At 41.4% G+C, this 17,088-nt stretch overlaps 1 protein-coding gene across 12 annotated transcripts in view; it reads left to right on the top strand.

Moving 5' to 3' along the window:
• The window catches only part of phtf2 (putative homeodomain transcription factor 2), a 32,075-nt gene extending 15,857 nt beyond the window's left edge, over nt 1–16,218 (top strand). For 5 of the 12 annotated variants that reach the window (XM_088347716.1, XM_088347714.1, XM_088347713.1 and 2 more), the window contains exons 7-18: nt 3,577–3,738; nt 3,846–4,263; nt 5,552–5,869; nt 5,940–6,068; nt 6,862–6,947; nt 7,015–7,207; nt 8,872–9,003; nt 9,089–9,175; nt 9,252–9,407; nt 12,228–12,323; nt 12,400–12,525; nt 12,591–14,037. In XM_088347716.1, the coding sequence (XP_088203842.1) occupies nt 3,577–3,738; nt 3,846–4,263; nt 5,552–5,869; nt 5,940–6,068; nt 6,862–6,947; nt 7,015–7,207; nt 8,872–9,003; nt 9,089–9,175; nt 9,252–9,407; nt 12,228–12,323; nt 12,400–12,525; nt 12,591–12,611 (1,924 nt within the window). In that variant the 3' untranslated portion in view covers nt 12,612–14,037. Of the gene's footprint in view, nt 1–3,576; nt 3,739–3,845; nt 4,264–5,551; nt 5,870–5,939; nt 6,069–6,861; nt 6,948–7,014; nt 7,208–8,871; nt 9,004–9,088; nt 9,176–9,251; nt 9,408–12,227; nt 12,324–12,399; nt 12,526–12,590; nt 14,038–14,283 lie in introns of those variants that run through there. The other 7 variants (XR_015852042.1, XR_015852040.1, XM_088347721.1 and 4 more) reach the window with 7 other exon arrangements.
• The last annotated feature ends 870 nt before the right edge of the window (nt 16,219–17,088 follow it).

Genomic DNA, 17,088 nt, shown 5'->3' with positions numbered 1-17,088 from the left:
ATTTAATTCCTCTTCATTCAAATGTTGATACTTTGTGAACAAATAAGAAAATAGTGGACACAACAGAATGTCTAACAATATAAAACAATAAAATTAAATCTGTCAAATACCAAACAAAGTGCATACAAATGTATGTTATACACCTGCAAAGATTTTTTTTTATTAAGTGGAAAATAAGGCATCTGTTGTTTGAGGGACATGATATTTTGGAGCAAGAAATTATTGCAAATCTGACAACCTAGTGACACCAAGTGTTTGGCAAATAACAATGAATAAGAATACATAGAATTCAATGGTATACACCTGCAAATGTACAGGATAGTCTTAAAAAGTGCAGAAAATAAGTATTTCTGTTGTTTAAAGGGACATGAGCTTTTGAAACAAGAAATGTGTGCAAAAAAAACCCCAGGAACATTAGTTTCAACTTTACCAAGCAAAAAGTAAACACTACCACCTATGCTCACTAACTCAATGAGGGTCTCAGTGATGACAGCTGCTTGCTATGGCGTGCATGATGTTTATTTCTCATCATAAAGCTTGTAATTGTTTGCTGTTTTCTATTGAGATAAGATTCAGATTCAGATCTACTTTATTGTCATTCTAGTACACGTGTATACAGAACGAAATGTCGATACATCTGACCCGCAGTTTCCTTGAATGTACAGATATAAGTTAAAGTTGTATTGTATTATGGCTACGTATAGTATTTTACCATAGTGCCGATAGTGCAAGAGGAGTAGCTAACCAGATGTGCAAAATGGGCAGTCAGGTTAACAAGTCAGGTAAACAGTAACATTAACACTGTAACAATAACGCTGTAAGTACAATAGTGCAGAGAGCAAATGTGCAAGGAGTGGCAAGCTATAAAGAACTGCCAGTAGTGCAAAAAGTCAGATTAGCAGCCTTTTAGATTTAGGTTAACTATATGTTAGATTGACCATTTAACAGTCTAATGGCCAGGGGGACTAGACTACTGCGGAACCTGGTGGTCCTGCACCGCACACTGCAGTACCTCTTCCCAGAGGCTAGCAGAGTGAACAGTCCATGATGGGGGTGAGAGGGGTCCCCGATAATGTTCTTAGCATGGGATAGGCAGCGCTTCTGGCCAATGTCCTGAATGGAGGGAAGTGTAGTCCCGATTATTTTCTCTGCTGTCCTCGTTACCCTCCTCACACTACCCCAGTCGGTAGCGCTGCAGCCTCCACACCACACAGAGATACAGCTGGTCAGGATACTAGAACATATATAGTATAAGTATTGGTATGCCACAATCTACAAGGACACAATAATCACTCATTCTTAGCCAGAAAAGTAGAACTTGATGCTTACTCTTAGACCTCTTAACACCATTGTGTGAAAGTTGAGCTTTTTTGTAAAGGACAATTAAACACTGCTCAAACTTACTCCCTTTGGCACATGTTTATAATAATATAGTTCAGCTGATTTTTTTTTTCTCGTGCGTTTGGTACAAATAATTTGTCGTTTCCTTTTGTTAATCAGTGGTTGATACTCTGTTTTTGTGTTGTGCCCGAATAAAATTAATTAATCCATTTAACTGAAAAAAAAGTACCTTGCTTACACACAGGCAGTCACTATTAGGCTATCAAGCAAACGCTTGCTCATCAATTGAGTTTCCAGAGACTAACATTACGTTTCCTCACTTAATAGAATAGAATAGAATAGAATTTACTTTTATTGTCATTCTTTGTAACAATGCACACAGAACGAAATGTCGATACAACTGACCCGTACAGTTAAACTGTAGCGAGCCGATGCAGCCGCAGCCAAACAGGGCGCAGCCATTTTAAGTCATTAGGTGACCAAACCCCCCAATTCCAACCCTTAATGCTGAGCGCCAAGCAGGGAGGCAATGAGTACCAATGTTGTAAGTCTTAGGTATGACTCGGCCGGGGCTTGAACCAGCGACCTCCCAGTCCCAGAGCGGGCGCCCTACCATCTAGGCTACCGAGCTAAAGTCACTCAGACTTTGCCAGAAAATTAAAACTTGATTCTTAACCATACCACTATTGGTTGAAAGGTGGTTGTTTTAAATGTAGCACAAATAAACACAGCTTAAGAAGTAAAAAATATCACACACACACGCATGCATTCATTAGCTAAAAAGCAAACGCTAACATCAGCTAGCCACCAGACAGGAAGGTTACGTTTCCACTCTTAGAAACACAAATAACAAACGAATAAAAACTGAATGTAGTGACTTAACCTTCTACTGAGCTCCCTTCATCTTCATCGGTAACTCCATGTTTTGGTTTTGATTGCTGCCTCATCATCGTGGTCCCCCCCGTGCTATATCACTTTAGATAGCTTGCAAGTGACGCACTTATTTGTTTTTGAAGTGTGGAGAGCTCCTACATTTTTGCGGATTTCGATAAAACTGTTTTCTCTGTGTCCATCATGTTTCACTAGTGAAGTTGATCGTAGCCTTTGAAAATAACGCTTTAGTTCGCACTCCACCTCACTCCGTTATGCCCGCCGACTCGCGCTGCGTGTCGTCACTGGCTCTGCGACGTGCAGTGTGTTTCATAGATGGTGCGAAACTACACATCAATCAACTAATTCGTTGCAAACGCCTTAAATAATTGATTTTATCGATTCGTTGTTGCAGCCCTTAAATACTTGCAAAATAAAATTGGTTCTATTTGCTCAAAACAACCTCTCAAAAATATGGACATTTTTTCAATTCTTCTAGAATTAGTTCATTTGGTCTTAAGCAGATATTAAAAATATCAGGTTATTAGTTTAAGATAAAAAATTATGTTACAATCCTTAAACTGTTATTATATTATACAAAGAAAGACCCTTAAAATGGTTAATTTTGAAACGACAATAACAAATTAGGTTATTTTATATAAAATGTCAATTATTGTTTTGTACCCTTCCAAATATTTGGTTGAAAATGCTAACAAATAAGCAAAAAAATAATAATTTTGTATGAAACAATTTTTTCACAACATATAGGGTTATCTGGCATAGAATAGGGGTGTCCAACGTGGTGCCCCCCAAGGACAGCTGAAGTGCCCGCAGACATGCTCAGAAAAAAAGTTCACAAATGCTGGGTCATAGTGATTTTTTTATTGATTTTTTTTAGTAAAATGACTTTATCAGTGGTGGACTGAGTTTTAACCGTACACCCAAAAATTAACCTAGTAATGACATACTTAAATCGTAATGACACAAGTTGTCATTTAAGAAATGCTTAACAAATTAGGTTTAAAAATATGAAGTTATTTTTTCAAATGCAAATCAAACTGAGTGCCCCTTCCGCTAATTATTATTAAAAAGTAGATCTCCAAGAGCTGAAAAGGGTTGAAGAACCCTGACATAGAACAACCCACACAAATGGGTCAAATAACCCAATTCCACAGTTTTTAGAGCACACAATCTATATTTATTGGCACAAAGCGTCTTTACACCGGTTGATCCCTGCCTTTATCAGACATTTGGTTCAGACAAAACAACAATAAAAACTTTGGGGACGCGATCGTGTTGACGCCCAAGGCCGGTCAGGCGGGCCTCTAAGTGTGTCTGTGCTCTCTTGTTCTTTGCCGAGCCAAGGAAGTTAAGGAAGGCCGCTCAGATGGAGGTGCCTAGGGAAGGTGACGGCTCTAGCACTTCCGATAATGCGCAGGAGGGAGCAACGCACTCGCACTCAACCAGCGCTGCAAACAGCCTGGGAACTCTCTTCCAAGATTTCTGGCATGATCTTTGTAAAGCTGGGTGTGTATTTCTTTTTTTCTTCTTGCAGTGGCCATCCTGAGGCGTTTAGTTCTGCTTGCCCTTACTGTAGTTCAGATTCCATTTTGAAAAAACTTCTTGTCCCACAGGTCCAAGAAGTCCAAACTGTCCATCGACAAGTCCACCGAAACTGACAATGGCTATGTATCCTTGGATGGCCGCGTTACCACCCGCAGCAGTGAGGAGGGTCTGCAACTTCGCCACGAGCAACGCTGTCAAATGCTCAACCGCTTGAACGAGGCATGCTGGACGGCACGCATGCCACCTCCACGCACCCGCCCGGCTAGCGGGAAGGTAATCCGCCCGGTGCGACCCTTCTCCATTCGCTCCTTGCTGACTATGACGTTTGCCGACGTCCGGCAGGGGCCCGCCTCTGACGAGGCGTCCAGCGAGGAGGATGCCGATGCATCTTACGTCGCCCTACGTAGGGGAGTCGAGAGGTTTACCGCCGACTGCTTGCTGAGGAACCGGAAGAGCACGCTTTCCAAAAAACACTATGTTGTGGAGGTGAGTTATATTACATGCATCACTTATTGCAAATCCCTTCAATAGCAATTTTTGAGCACACGGACTTTGTCACTTTGCCCAAAATAATTTTTGATTTAAAACTACTAACATCTGGCTTCGTCTTTTTTTGTGTATTTGCACCGAAAATGTTTAAAATAAAAAAAACTACCGTATTATCCGGATTAGAAGGTGCACCCAAAAACCCCAAATCGTCCAGACATTTGAAAGTGCGCCTTATGTTTGAAAAATAATGGAAATGCATACTGGGTTTTATCATATTTGTGCAATTGATCAGTTGATAATTATCGATGACCACAATTGAATGACAATGGTGGCAACTGGGATCGAATCCTGAATGCAGTGGTAAGAGTGCTGAATCCTAACCAGCGGGCGACTAGAGACATAGATTATGTAGGGAAAGGCAATTAAACACTTTATCACACTACTTTTAGTCACAGTACCTGATACAAATGTTAGGGAAATGAGCAAACAGAGATTAAAAATTGGTATCAAATTTGGTGTCACCTTTCTTAGCCCTGGCTAAGCATGTGACAAACGCTGAATATGTGTGGCCTCACGTTTATGTATAGCTTTCAGGATGACCAAATTACTTCCCACAATGCCTTTCTCTTCGTTGAGTTCAGAAACTTGTGCAATTCGTAAAGACTTAATGAGTCGGCAGTGTAATGCTGTATTTCATTGGTCCTCGACATTTTCTGTACCACAGACTAGTTTAATGTTTGACAATATCTTCACGGCCAAGCTCAATACTAACAACGTGGTGACTTTAAATATTTTGATGATGACATAAAACCTAATGCCTTTTACCCACCTACCATGATTCCCAGTTGTCTATGGGCCCGTCATTTAAAAAAAGACGCTAGAAATTTAGTTTAAAATAATATCGCATTTTGGCTTTTTTCTTTCTTGTCCTTAACAAGTATTTTTCAGGTCATAGTCACATCTGCTGATTGTACTTGCATGTACTTAGTTGGAATTCATGCCCCAAATGAAAATCTGAGTCTCTATGATTTTTTATCTTAAACGGTACACCGGCGCCTTCTGCTGGCGGTTTAAGGCGCTAGTACCTTTCATTAAATTATCCTTGCAATTTTAATGGCTAGCGCATCAGACCCATTTAAAAGCGACTTTTTAGGTTTTCGGACTAGTAACAAAGTGTGCACATGCGGGTAGGCATTTTCTATTTTTGTGATTGGTTTCATGCCCTGAAAGAAAAATAAACACAATTTCCCTTTTTTTTTTTTTCTTACCTTATGTTCTGTCTCAGGACGTTCCCAAGTCGGGCACCAGTTGCAGCTCTAGGTGCTCCAGTCTGAGGACGCAAGACTCTGAGAGCACCCGGCACGAGTCCGAGACGGAGGACGTGCTGTGGGAGGACTTCTTGCACTGCGCCGAGTGCAGGTCGTCATGCACCTCGGAAACGGGTCAGAGATTCGAGGCGTCCCCGAACGAAATTCCTCAGACAGGCGCTCGCACTTCTTCATCCCTGATGCCAGAACTGTCCTCCCTCACAGACGGAGAAGGAGGGAGCAGGCCCGTGTGCCCCCCCACCAAGAAGGAGTACAGAGACGACCCTTTCCATCAGGTCAGTGAACGCAACTTTTGTCATCACGTTATTTTATTTTTTTCTGTAAAGAAAGGTTTTGTGTGGTCAGGGCCACTCTCCCTGGCTGCACAGCTCCAATCCCAGCCTGGAGAGGGTGAGCGCCATTGTCTGGGAGGGGAACGAGTGCAAGAAAGCTGACATGTCCGTCCTGGAGATCAGTGGGATGATCATGAACAGAGTGAGCTCTAAAACGGTGCTCGGCAACCTTTTCTGTACCATGGACCGGTTCATTGTGTAACAATATATTCTGGGCTGGCCCAAGCGCGGCATTAACATGTATTTGCTTTTTCTAAAATGATAATAATGGGAGTCGCTAAGGTGCTGGGCTCATCCCAGTCATGTTTTTAGAATGTGGGAGGAAACCGGAGGGTGCACGAGGGCACGGGAAAAACCTGCAAACTCCACATAAGAAGGCTAGAATTGAACTAATAGAAACACTGATTGCTATTGTAACATTCAACACAAAACGTCACGTTGATCTCTACGTCTCAAGTAGTTAAGAATACAAACTCACCAAAGGAACCAACCCCATGAAAAGCTTGCTGGTGTTATGTAGTTCCTGTTTTGAGTTCTTGACCTAGGGATCCATGCATCCTCCAACTCCGTTGCCAAAAGGTTTCCTATTACAGCATGTTTGATGACATTCTTTCTAGCATGATGTAGTGAGCTTGAGTTGATCATTCTCTATGCTTAATGGCTACAAGCGGAAAAATCTGTTTTGATTTATTCTCCACTGTTAATTCTGCGGGCGAAAATCTTTGTTTCCAACATGCCCCGGTTCAAGTTCAGTCTGAAACTTTGCAATGTCAGTAAAAAAACAATAGGTAAAAACTAGCGGAACTTATTTTACTTTTTGTGTGGCCAGGACTAAATTACCCGTTACCGGTCTGCGGCCCGGTGGTTGTCGACCATTGCTTTAAAACACCACATGTGCTTTAGGCAAAAAAAGCTGACGTATTTTTGTGTTATAGGTGAATCTTTACACTCCAGGCATCGGCTACCAGGTGTTTGGCAATTTGGTGTCCGTCACATTGGGACTAACCCCATTTGCTTACAGGTAATATGACACACAAATTGGCCAATCGTGTACACCCGGACCTGATTTCTGCCACATGTGTCATCAGGTTGGCCCAACACCGCGACTTGGATCAACTGACAGCGCTCTCGGCCAACGAGCTGCTGTCTGTGGCGCTAGGGTGCGGCACCGGCTCGAACAGCTTGGTTGTCACCATGGTAACGCTCAGCTTCATGGTGCGGCTGTGCCTCATTTGGCTTTTCTTCTTCTTGCTGAGTGTGGCTGAAAGGACTTACAAGCAGGTATCAAAACAAAGATGCCCCCGTAAAAAAAGTCAGACTCAGTTTTAAAAAGTTTCCAGCAGAGGACAGTGTTTTCTTTTCAAACCAGAAACAAATGGGCCAAGTGAAACCATCTTATACCTAATTACACTGTTTTTTTTTGTAATTTAACATTGATTAGACCAGAAAGAAAGGGATTGTAATAAAAGATTGTAAAAGATGAGGTTATGCACTAAATAATAATTTCACCCAACCGACAGAATATTTTGCCCAATATATTTTGTTTCCTGAAAAAACACCATCATTAAAACCTAGGTAGATTTAGTCTAGGTTCACACTGCACGAAAATCAGGATTCTTTTGCACGGATGTGACCTGTATCCGATCTGTTTAAGTCAGTCTGAACGGCACATATCTGATTTTTCTCAAACTACACCCAGGCCACTTTCATATGTGGTCCTAAATCCAATAGATATCTGATCTTTTTGAATGTGACTTCTGTGTAAACAATCGAGACGCATTCATGCGACCTCCACGTCATCGATAGTAAGCGAACATCACTGTTCTGCGCTCAACCAGGCGGGAGAAAGTTAACAAATCAACAGCCATAGCGGACAAAAACATGGGGTGTCATGAATTCACACATTCACGAATTCAGATATTCATGTGGTGATGGAAAAATTAAGCCCAATTAAACGGTAAAGCCCTGCATGGAAATGCTCCCCACGCACATGTAGCGGCTTCAGGATGATCAGTTTCCTTGACTACGCCATCATGTGGACAGAAAAATGTATAACATGCTTGGTGCATGCAAAGAAACTGGTGGGTGTAAAATATGCTCCATACCGGGGGTGGCAAACCCGGTCCTGCCTTGCATGTTTTTGGAGTAATTTAGGTTATGCAAATACTAAGCTGTTAAGGAGCTTGATAGAAATCCTGTTAATTGGAATTACCTGTATTTGAGCAGAGAAACCCTAAGCAACCAGGTTCACCATCCCTGCTCTATATGAAATAATATATTTGAAGAGTTTATTGAGAGTAGCATCGCAAGAGTGCGTCATAAATGGTTCTGTGTTGGTTTTTGCCTATGCAACAAGTAAAAAAGTGAAATGAGGAGGTAAAATAAACTGCTTATTCCTTTTTATTTAAAAACAATGTTTTAGATTTTTGGACCCAGGCAGTTTCTTTTCTGCAGAGAAGTTCACCTTTAAAAAAAAACCACTCTCATGGTGCAGATGAAGCAGGGTTGCAAAGATGTGTGATAGCAAGTTTGTAAAGAATTTGAAGTTCATATTTCTGTTATTCCCAGTACTGAAAGGGGGCGTTTCTTTGCTGCTTTTATTTTGAACCACACTCAAAGCTAGAAAATAATTTCCTGAATCAGTCACATGGTACACCCACTTCGCGGGACTTCAAACGTCACTGCATACGACACCAACACACACCTCAAACCGCGGTTCATGAACCACTCATCTGAAATACTTGGCACAAGCTTCCGAGATTCGAGCTGAGGTGCACATCACTTCATTCATTTCTTTTCAAAGTTTAACTTCCCTTGTTGAAATATATGTCTGCCTAGAAAATATCATGGTAAAACGCTTGATTTTTTTATTTTTTTTTTTGCTTATTGTAAATATTATATTTCCATTGTAGAATATAGGAATGTAAAGCATGGGTGTGTTTCAGAGGCTCCTATTCGCCAAGCTCTTCGGTCACCTGACGTCGGCACGACGAGCCAGAAAATCGGAAGTTCCTCATTTCCGACTGAAGAAGGTGCAGAACATCAAAATGTGGCTGTCACTCCGCTCGTACCTGAAGGTGATCAAAGCGGAAGTCCGTGTTCTCCGAAGCAACTTTTGATATTGGATTCCAAAGAAAAAAAACCACAATTCTTCCGTTTTAGCGTCGAGGTCCCCAGCGTTCCGTTGATGTCATCGTGTCTTCCGCCTTCTTGTTAACGCTCTCTGTTGTCTTTATCTGCTGCGCGCAGGTAACGCACATACAAAAATACGCCTTTCACTCATCCATTGTCTCGATGATCGTCAAATTTTTGGTTTGCGGTGTAGTTGCTGCACGTGCATGAAACCTTCCTGGAGTGTCACTACAACTGGGAGCTGGTGATCTGGTGCTCCAGCTTGTCTCTTTTCCTTCTCCGTTTCGTCACTCTGGGCTCGGAGACCAGCAAAAAGTACAGCAACACCTCCATCATGCTCACAGAACAGGTGAGGCAAGATGCCTACCCACATGTGCACACTTGTTACTAGTCCTAAACCCCTGAAAACGCCTTAAAACTCTGATATCAAGTTTAAACACGATTTAAAGCCCTAGTTTCGAAACCTAGAAATGCTTTAAAACTTTTATATAAAGCTGAAACCCTAGTTTGAATCCTTAAAAATCCTTTAAAACCTGAATTTGAAGCCAAAATCGTAGATTTAAAACCCTAGTTCGAAACCCCAGTAATAACACTATAAATCCCCAATATCAAGCACTAACACTAGTTTGAAACCCCAGTTAGAAATTCTTACATTAGGCAGGGATCAGAATTTTCCGCGGATCCGCGGATTTCCGCTGTTTTTGAACCCCAAAGGTCATTCCCGTAAATCGTCTAAATTCGATGAGAAAATATTTTGGGGGGGTGAGGTATGATACGTGACTGTTTCGTCACCCCAAGTTAGCATTTAGACCATTGGTCGATAGGTTCGCTGATAACCAATCAGCGGAGTTTTTGTTCAGAGCATTGGCTTTCTCAAACATGGCGCTCCTTCCGGTCTTTTCAAACGGTGAAATGAGTGTTTGAAAAAGTAAATATGAAAATACTAAGAAAAGAAGACGAGGCTTTTGTCTCCGAGATTGATAAAGGAATCAAGAATAAATTTAAGTGGTCATGGCTGGAGAAGACTGTCACAGTAAACGTTAAAATCGGCGCAAAGATCGAGGAAGTTACAGAAACTTTGAGCCAGTTCATCGCAAAGTGTGATGTTCCAGGGAAAGCAAAGTGTCTATACTGTGTCGATCTGATCAATCATGGTACGCGAGGTTGTGTGGCACTGATTGATCATGCTAAAATGAACAAGCACAAAGCAAAAATAGCTTGCCGGCGATCAAATTATGCACTCGGATCCGCATTTAAAATCGGCAGCCACCGGTTCAACATTATTGGCCGTTTCAAATCCTTCCACTTCAAATACTAGCAGCAGTCAACCACTGGTTCCCCTGTGTGACAGAAAATCCCAATCTGAGGTATTTATAAATCTATTTCGCCCCCCTGAGCCCCCCACCGGGCTCCGCCCTGGACCCTGGCTATTTCAGCTGAAAATGAAAATCTCCATTCTGATCCCTGATTAGGGTCGCGGGGGGATGCTGGAACCCATCCCAGCCATCCTCGGGCAGTGGTCAGGGGATACCCTGCACTGGTTGCCAGCCAGTCGCAAGGCACACAGGGACAGACTATTCGCTCGCTCATTCACACCTAGGGACAATTTGGCCCGGTCAATTAACCTAACATGCATGTTTTTTGGAATGTGGGAGGAAACTGGAGTGCCCGTAGGAAACCCATGCAAGCACAGGGAGAACATGCAAACTCCACACAAGAGGTTCGATCCCATGACCTCAGAACTGTGCCGCACCCGCGCTAACCACTGCGCCGCTGTGCTGCCCATACTGATGTTCATTTTTATAAAAATAAATAATTGGTAGAAAATTCTTTTTTTTTTTTTTTGCCTAGTGGAATACCAACTTAGCTCGCCGCCATGTTTGCCTCGTCTTGTTGCATGGTGTGATACTGGTTTTCGTCGCAATAGACAACATCATGGTGTTGTTGTCAAATATTACACACTGGTGCTTTTAGGGTTCCTTCCACTTAGTGTCTATTTTCATACCCAATACTTAAACCGTGCTATATGAACTGTGTGGAGTCTAATTGCAAACAAAACACTACCAAAAGCACCACTGCTCCCAAGTGTAGTATAGGTTCAATCGCACCTGGTTCTTTGGAAAGTTAGAAAAATAAAAAGTTCCCCAAGGTCAACAGCCCACGCCCCTCTTGAAGGAGCCCTACTCCCCAAAACACTTTAAAACCCTAAAGCAGCTCAAACCTTAGTTTTAAACCAAGTTCAAAACCCTGAAAACACTTTACAACCCTAATATGAAGCCCAGACTCAAGTTTGAAACCCTAGTTTTATACCTCAGCAACGTTTTAAAACCAACTTATCAAGCCAATACCAAAGTTTGGAACCCATTCGAAAACTAGAAACACTTTAAATCTTAACTCAAAATTGAAACCATTCATTCATTATCTGCACCGCTTATCCTCAGTAGGGTTGCAGGGCTGGTGGATCCCTTCCTAGCTACCTTTGGGCAGTGGGCAGGGGACACCCTGAACTGGTTGCCAGCCAGTCGCAGGGGACACAGAGACAGACAACTTACTTGTTCATTCACACCTAGGGACAATTTTAACTGGCCAATTGCTCTGACATGCATGTTTTTGGAATGTAGGAGGAAACCGGAGTGCCTTTACGAAACCCATGCAGGCACAGGGAGAACATGCAAACTCCACATGGGGAGGCTGCAGTAGCTGGATGTAAACCCTGAGCCTCTGCACCATGGGGCTGCGCGCTAACCACCCAGCCGCCATGCTGCCAAAATTGAAACCATAATTTGAGATTCTAAAAATGTGTTAAATCCCTAAATTGAAGCCCAAACATTTATTCGAAACCCCTTAAAAACATTTGAAATCCTAATTTTGAGATCAAATCCTAGTTTGAAACCTTTAAAGTGCTTTAATTCTAAAACACTTTAAACCCTACTAGAAACCAAAACCTTGGTCTGAAACCCTTAAAATTCTTTAAATCCTTATTTGAAGCCCAAACCTTTGTTTCGAACCCTTGAAATGCTAAAATCCTAATTATCACCTGAAAATCCTAGTTCTAAATGGTAAAAATACTTTGAAAACCCTAATATTCACCTGAAACCTTAGCCTTAAACTCTAGTTCAAAACCTTAAAAACATTCTCAAACTATAATGATTTTTTGTGTGTGTGTCAGATCAACTTGTATCTGAAGATGGAGAAGAAGCCTAACAAGAAAGAAGAGCTGACGCTGGTCAACAATGTCCTAAAACTGGCAACTAAACTACTCAAGGTGGCGCTCACCTTATCTTTTTCAAAAACAGACGTATTATCAATTGCTGAAAAGTGATCTCTTGGTGTTGTGGCAGGAGCTGGACAGTCCGTTCCGGCTGTATGGCTTGACCATGAATCCGCTGCTGTACAATATCACGCAAGTGGTCATCCTTTCTGCTGTCTCCGGAGTCATTTCCGACTTGTTGGGATTCAATTTGAAGGTGAGATTGACTAAAAGTGCAATGCCAATGTAGGTGTGGATAACACGCTTTGTTGTTGTGTGCAGCTTTGGAAAATCAAATCGTGACATGAAGACAATGGAGGACATTGGCGAATCAACCGTCTTTTTCGTTCGACAAGCTATTTACCTGCTCAGTGTTCTCACTTTTTATTTAACTTCACTATTTATGACATCACACACCTTGAGCCTAAATTATTATTATTTTTTAATCTTTGAGGCTGTGTGAGGTCGTTTTGTGTTCCTGCTTTTTCTATTTGTGTTTCAAAGATCCATTGTTTTTTTTTTTTCCTTCCTTCCAGAAAAAGCATTCAGGTACAATGCGTCAAATGGTACCTGTTTGTATGAAAATTCACAACTGGCAGTCCTTTTCGCAAAGGTAGGCACAGGACAGCAAAAATGGATCTTACAAATAGGGATTTCCTTTTTTTTTTTTTTTAAAGCATATTTTGTTTTTGTTTCAATCACATTTTGGACTGGTCGCAAGGCAAAACAAATCATGACGTCAAGTGTGCAATCGGTCCGTTTACAGTATTAGTTTGTGCATTTGAAGCGGCTGCTTTGTGGAAAGCAAAAGAAACATGCACTTTACATAAAAGATACCTTGGAAAATTTGCTTCATTCTTTACCTGACCTTTAGACCAGTTTCATGCTTGCGCACCATAGTGAAATACCTAATATGAAGGAGTGAAGGAAAAAAAACCCTCACAATGCTGAGTTTAACCTGTTCTAAAAGCCCTCCCCTGAGTCCTTTTTTAAATTTCCCATGTTACAAAAAGCAGCACCGCCCAAGAGAGTGTTGAAGTCAAAGAATAGCAACATCATTTACTGATGGTGACAATGGTGTAAACAAGGTATAATAGTCAAAATAACTAACAGGGAGTTATAGTGGTTAAAATTACAAACTGGCATCCTATGCAACCTCCTTTCCTGGTATCCAATATTAAAACCAGAATAAACTTATCAATGAGGGACCTGACACAATCATCTGTCATCTTGCCATTAAGGGTACCCATAAGCCTTGTGAAAGTCCAGACAAAAAAAAGAAGAAAAATATGGCTGTTTGGATTCTTTCTACTTTTCAGCATTCGTTGCACCGCACAACACAGTGACATCAAGTGGTCGACTCATGCACACTGTCCCTTTAAGTCAAAAGAAACTGGTCTATTGTGTCAGCATGTTGCAAATCGACTCATAATTGTGTGTGTTTGAAGGAGACCAAAGTGCTCACTGTCACCGCTTTAGTTTTCTATTTTGGCTAAAGAATGTATTCGCTGCTCTAAAGTTCTGTTTTTGAAAGTATATTTGTGCTCTTTCACGGTTTCTGTATTTTCAAAAGTGCGAAGATGCATGTTTGCTGAAGTGTTTTATGTTTTTTTTAAGTGAAAAAGATGTTGGACCTTTACGTTCGGTTCAAATAATTTAAGTTTTGAGATGGAGCTGGTCTGTCGGGATTTTTATAATAAAATTCAAGTGCTGGACGATGAAACACAAATCGAGTTTGTCTTCCGTTGCATAGTTCTTGCACAAATGTACTGTAAATACATTTTTTGCACGTGACTGAAACGCAGTGGGGAAAAAAACTGAGAGAAACTATGAAAAAGCCCTTAAAGTGCTAAAAATTAATCAAAATATTGCAAGGCAACTAAATGAACTGAAAAGTAATAAAATCTGTTGAAATGTAATGATAACTACAAACGTGTGTGCAAAAGTAATCATTATCTTCATGCCTTATCCTCAGTAGGGTCGTGGGGGTGCCGGAGCCCATCCCGGGTAACTTCGGGCAGTGAACTGGTTGCTGTGGTGTCGTGTAAGCCTTCTTCACTGAGTTTTTACACACCTACAGAGCCACACCACATGCCGTGACTTCAGTGTCCCCCGCTGAACTGTTGCATGGTAGAGCACTGAATGCAAAGCTTCACATCACAGTTCTTCACTCCATGCGCCCAACTGCTGACAAAGGCAACATGCTACAAAACAAACAACGGAAGTCAAAACAATACACCGACAAACGTCGCAGTGCAAAATCACCCAGCTTCCAGATTGGCTCTGCGGTTCGCATCCGCAAACCTGGAATCATTGCCAAAAGACACTCAAAGTTCACCAAGCCACTGACAGTGGTAGCCCAAAAGGGTCCAGCCACTTATCTGCTGTCTGATGGAAAGGTGTGGAATGCTTTCCACCTTGCCCATTCTTCTACCTGTGCTGCTGCTTCAGCGCCACAGCCTGCTGATGCTGATGCTTGCCTCCTGCCAAGCAACCAAGGTGCTGAGCCACCTGAACCTGAAACTGTGCCCTCACCACATCCCTCTCCTAATGCACCGAGAATACGACATGCTCCTGCATGGCTTCAAGATTACGTGACTTAAAAAAAATAAAAAAAGATACAGAAAAGATGTGGTGATGTTCAAAAAAAAAAAGACATGATGAATGTTCATTGTTTCATTGTTTTAAAAATTGTCATGTTTGTTTATGATGTGATCCTCATACAGTCTGCTTATGTTTACAAGGTTTACACATTTTTGCTTACCGATTTTGACAGTATAGTTCCTTACAATATTGCTTACCTTTGATAAATAATTACCTCTAATTAGGGATCAGAATTTTCCGCGGATCAGCGGATTTCCGCTGTTTTTGAACCCCAAAGGTCATTCCCGTAAATCGTCTTAATTCGATGAGAAAATATTTTGGGGGGGTGAGGTATGATGCGTGACTGTTTCATCACCCCAAGTTAGCAGTTAGAGATCGCGAGAAAAATCGGCAAAAAGAAGCGCAGCGCATTAGATCTATAACACACAACAAATAGATCGACTCCTACCATTGGTCGATAGGTTCGCTGATAATCAATCAGCGGAGCTTTTGTTCAGAGCATTGGCTATCTCAAACATGGCGCTCCTTCCGGTCTTTTCAAACGGTGAAATGAGTGTTTGAAAAAGTAAATATGAAAATACTAAGAAAAGAAGACGAGGCTTTTGTCTCTGAGATTGATAAAGGAATCAAGAATAAATTTAAGTGGTCATGGCTGGAGAAGACTGTCACAGACTGACATGTATTTTCTTTAAGCATGTTCAGTTTGTGCATTTTATTTTCAAATTAATGATGAATGGTTATTAATGTATATATTTTCATATATATTGTTGATTAGTAGCTAAATACAAGGTCCATCTTCATCATCAAAACACAACAATGGTGATGGTTGTAACATTGTAATCCCCTAATTGTTTTAAACATCTTAAAACTGAAAAAAATACATGGTTTCTGTTTTGTTGGATTTAATTCATTCTAGTGCAATTTTCACATAGCAAATAAGATAAATGCCGTTGGCTTCGGGTGGGTTGGCCCCCCTGAGCCCCCAACCGGGCTCCGCCCTGGACCTGGCCGGGGCCTGCGGCCCCTGGACCCTGGCTATTTCAGCTGAAAATGAAAATCTCCATTCTGATCCCTGTCTAATCTGAATATTGAAATGTATGTTTTCTATAAGCTTATACTTACCGAAGAGTTATTGCGTATTTCAGATTAATGCTACTGTTTATGTCCTATTCTAACAAAAAGGGAATATGTGGTGTCGTGTAATTCGCTCCCCTTCCTGCGGTGTCGCTGTATACTAATGTGCAGCCTTGTACTTGTGCTTGAGAACTACCGAGGCAGAAGTTAAGTAAACACTCTATGAATGTACCGTCCGTGCCTGTCTCTGAATCCTACTACAACCCTACTACATACACAACAGTTGCCAGCCAGTTGCAGGGCACGCAGGGACAAATAACTCACTCATTCACACTTAGGGACAATTTAGACCGGCCAATTAACCTGACATGCGGCAGTAGCTCAGGAGATAGAGCGATCGTTTTAGGATTAAGGGATCCCAGTTCGAATCCCGGCTTGTCCGTGTTACATGTCGAAGTGTCCTTGGGTAAGACACTGAACCCCCAATAAGCAGGTTAGCGCCTTACATGGCTGCACAGATCACGGCCGCTATTGGGAAATGTGAAGCACAATGTAAAGCGCTTTGGGAAGTCATTGACTTGAAAAGCGCTATATAAATGCAGATCATTTCATTTACATGCATGATTTTGGAATATGGGAGAAAACCGGAGTGCCCGGAGGAAACCCACGCAAGCACGGGGAGAACATGCAAACTCCACACAGTAAGGTTCGATCTCATGACCTCAGAACTGTGCCACACATACCCTAACGACTGCGCTGCTCCAAAAGTAATTATAATCTTAAACTAAAAATAACACAAACGTACTGAATAGTTTTAAAAAGAACCATAACATTACTACTAACTGAAATGTACTGAAAATAACTCGAGTAATAAGTACAAAAATGATATGAATGGAGAGTACTCAAACATTATTGAAGTATTGAAAAGTACAAGACAAAACACTGAAAAATACAAAGATGTATTAAGTTGTTAAAAGTACTAAGAAGTACTGAAAAGTATTAAAAATAGTATGAAACCACTAAAAGAAAGTAAAATGTACTGAAAAGTATTAAAGTAAAATAACACTGAAAATAAAAATGGGAAGCGGAACAATGTAGTTAT

Source organism: Urocampus carinirostris, chromosome 11, assembly GCF_059441175.1.
Source record: "Urocampus carinirostris isolate Australia breed hairy pipefish chromosome 11, RoL_Ucar_1.0, whole genome shotgun sequence".
Lineage (NCBI taxonomy): Eukaryota > Metazoa > Chordata > Actinopteri > Syngnathiformes > Syngnathidae > Urocampus > Urocampus carinirostris.
The sequence above is the reverse complement of the archived record's forward strand: the minus strand, read 5'-3'. Positions and strand labels throughout refer to the sequence as shown.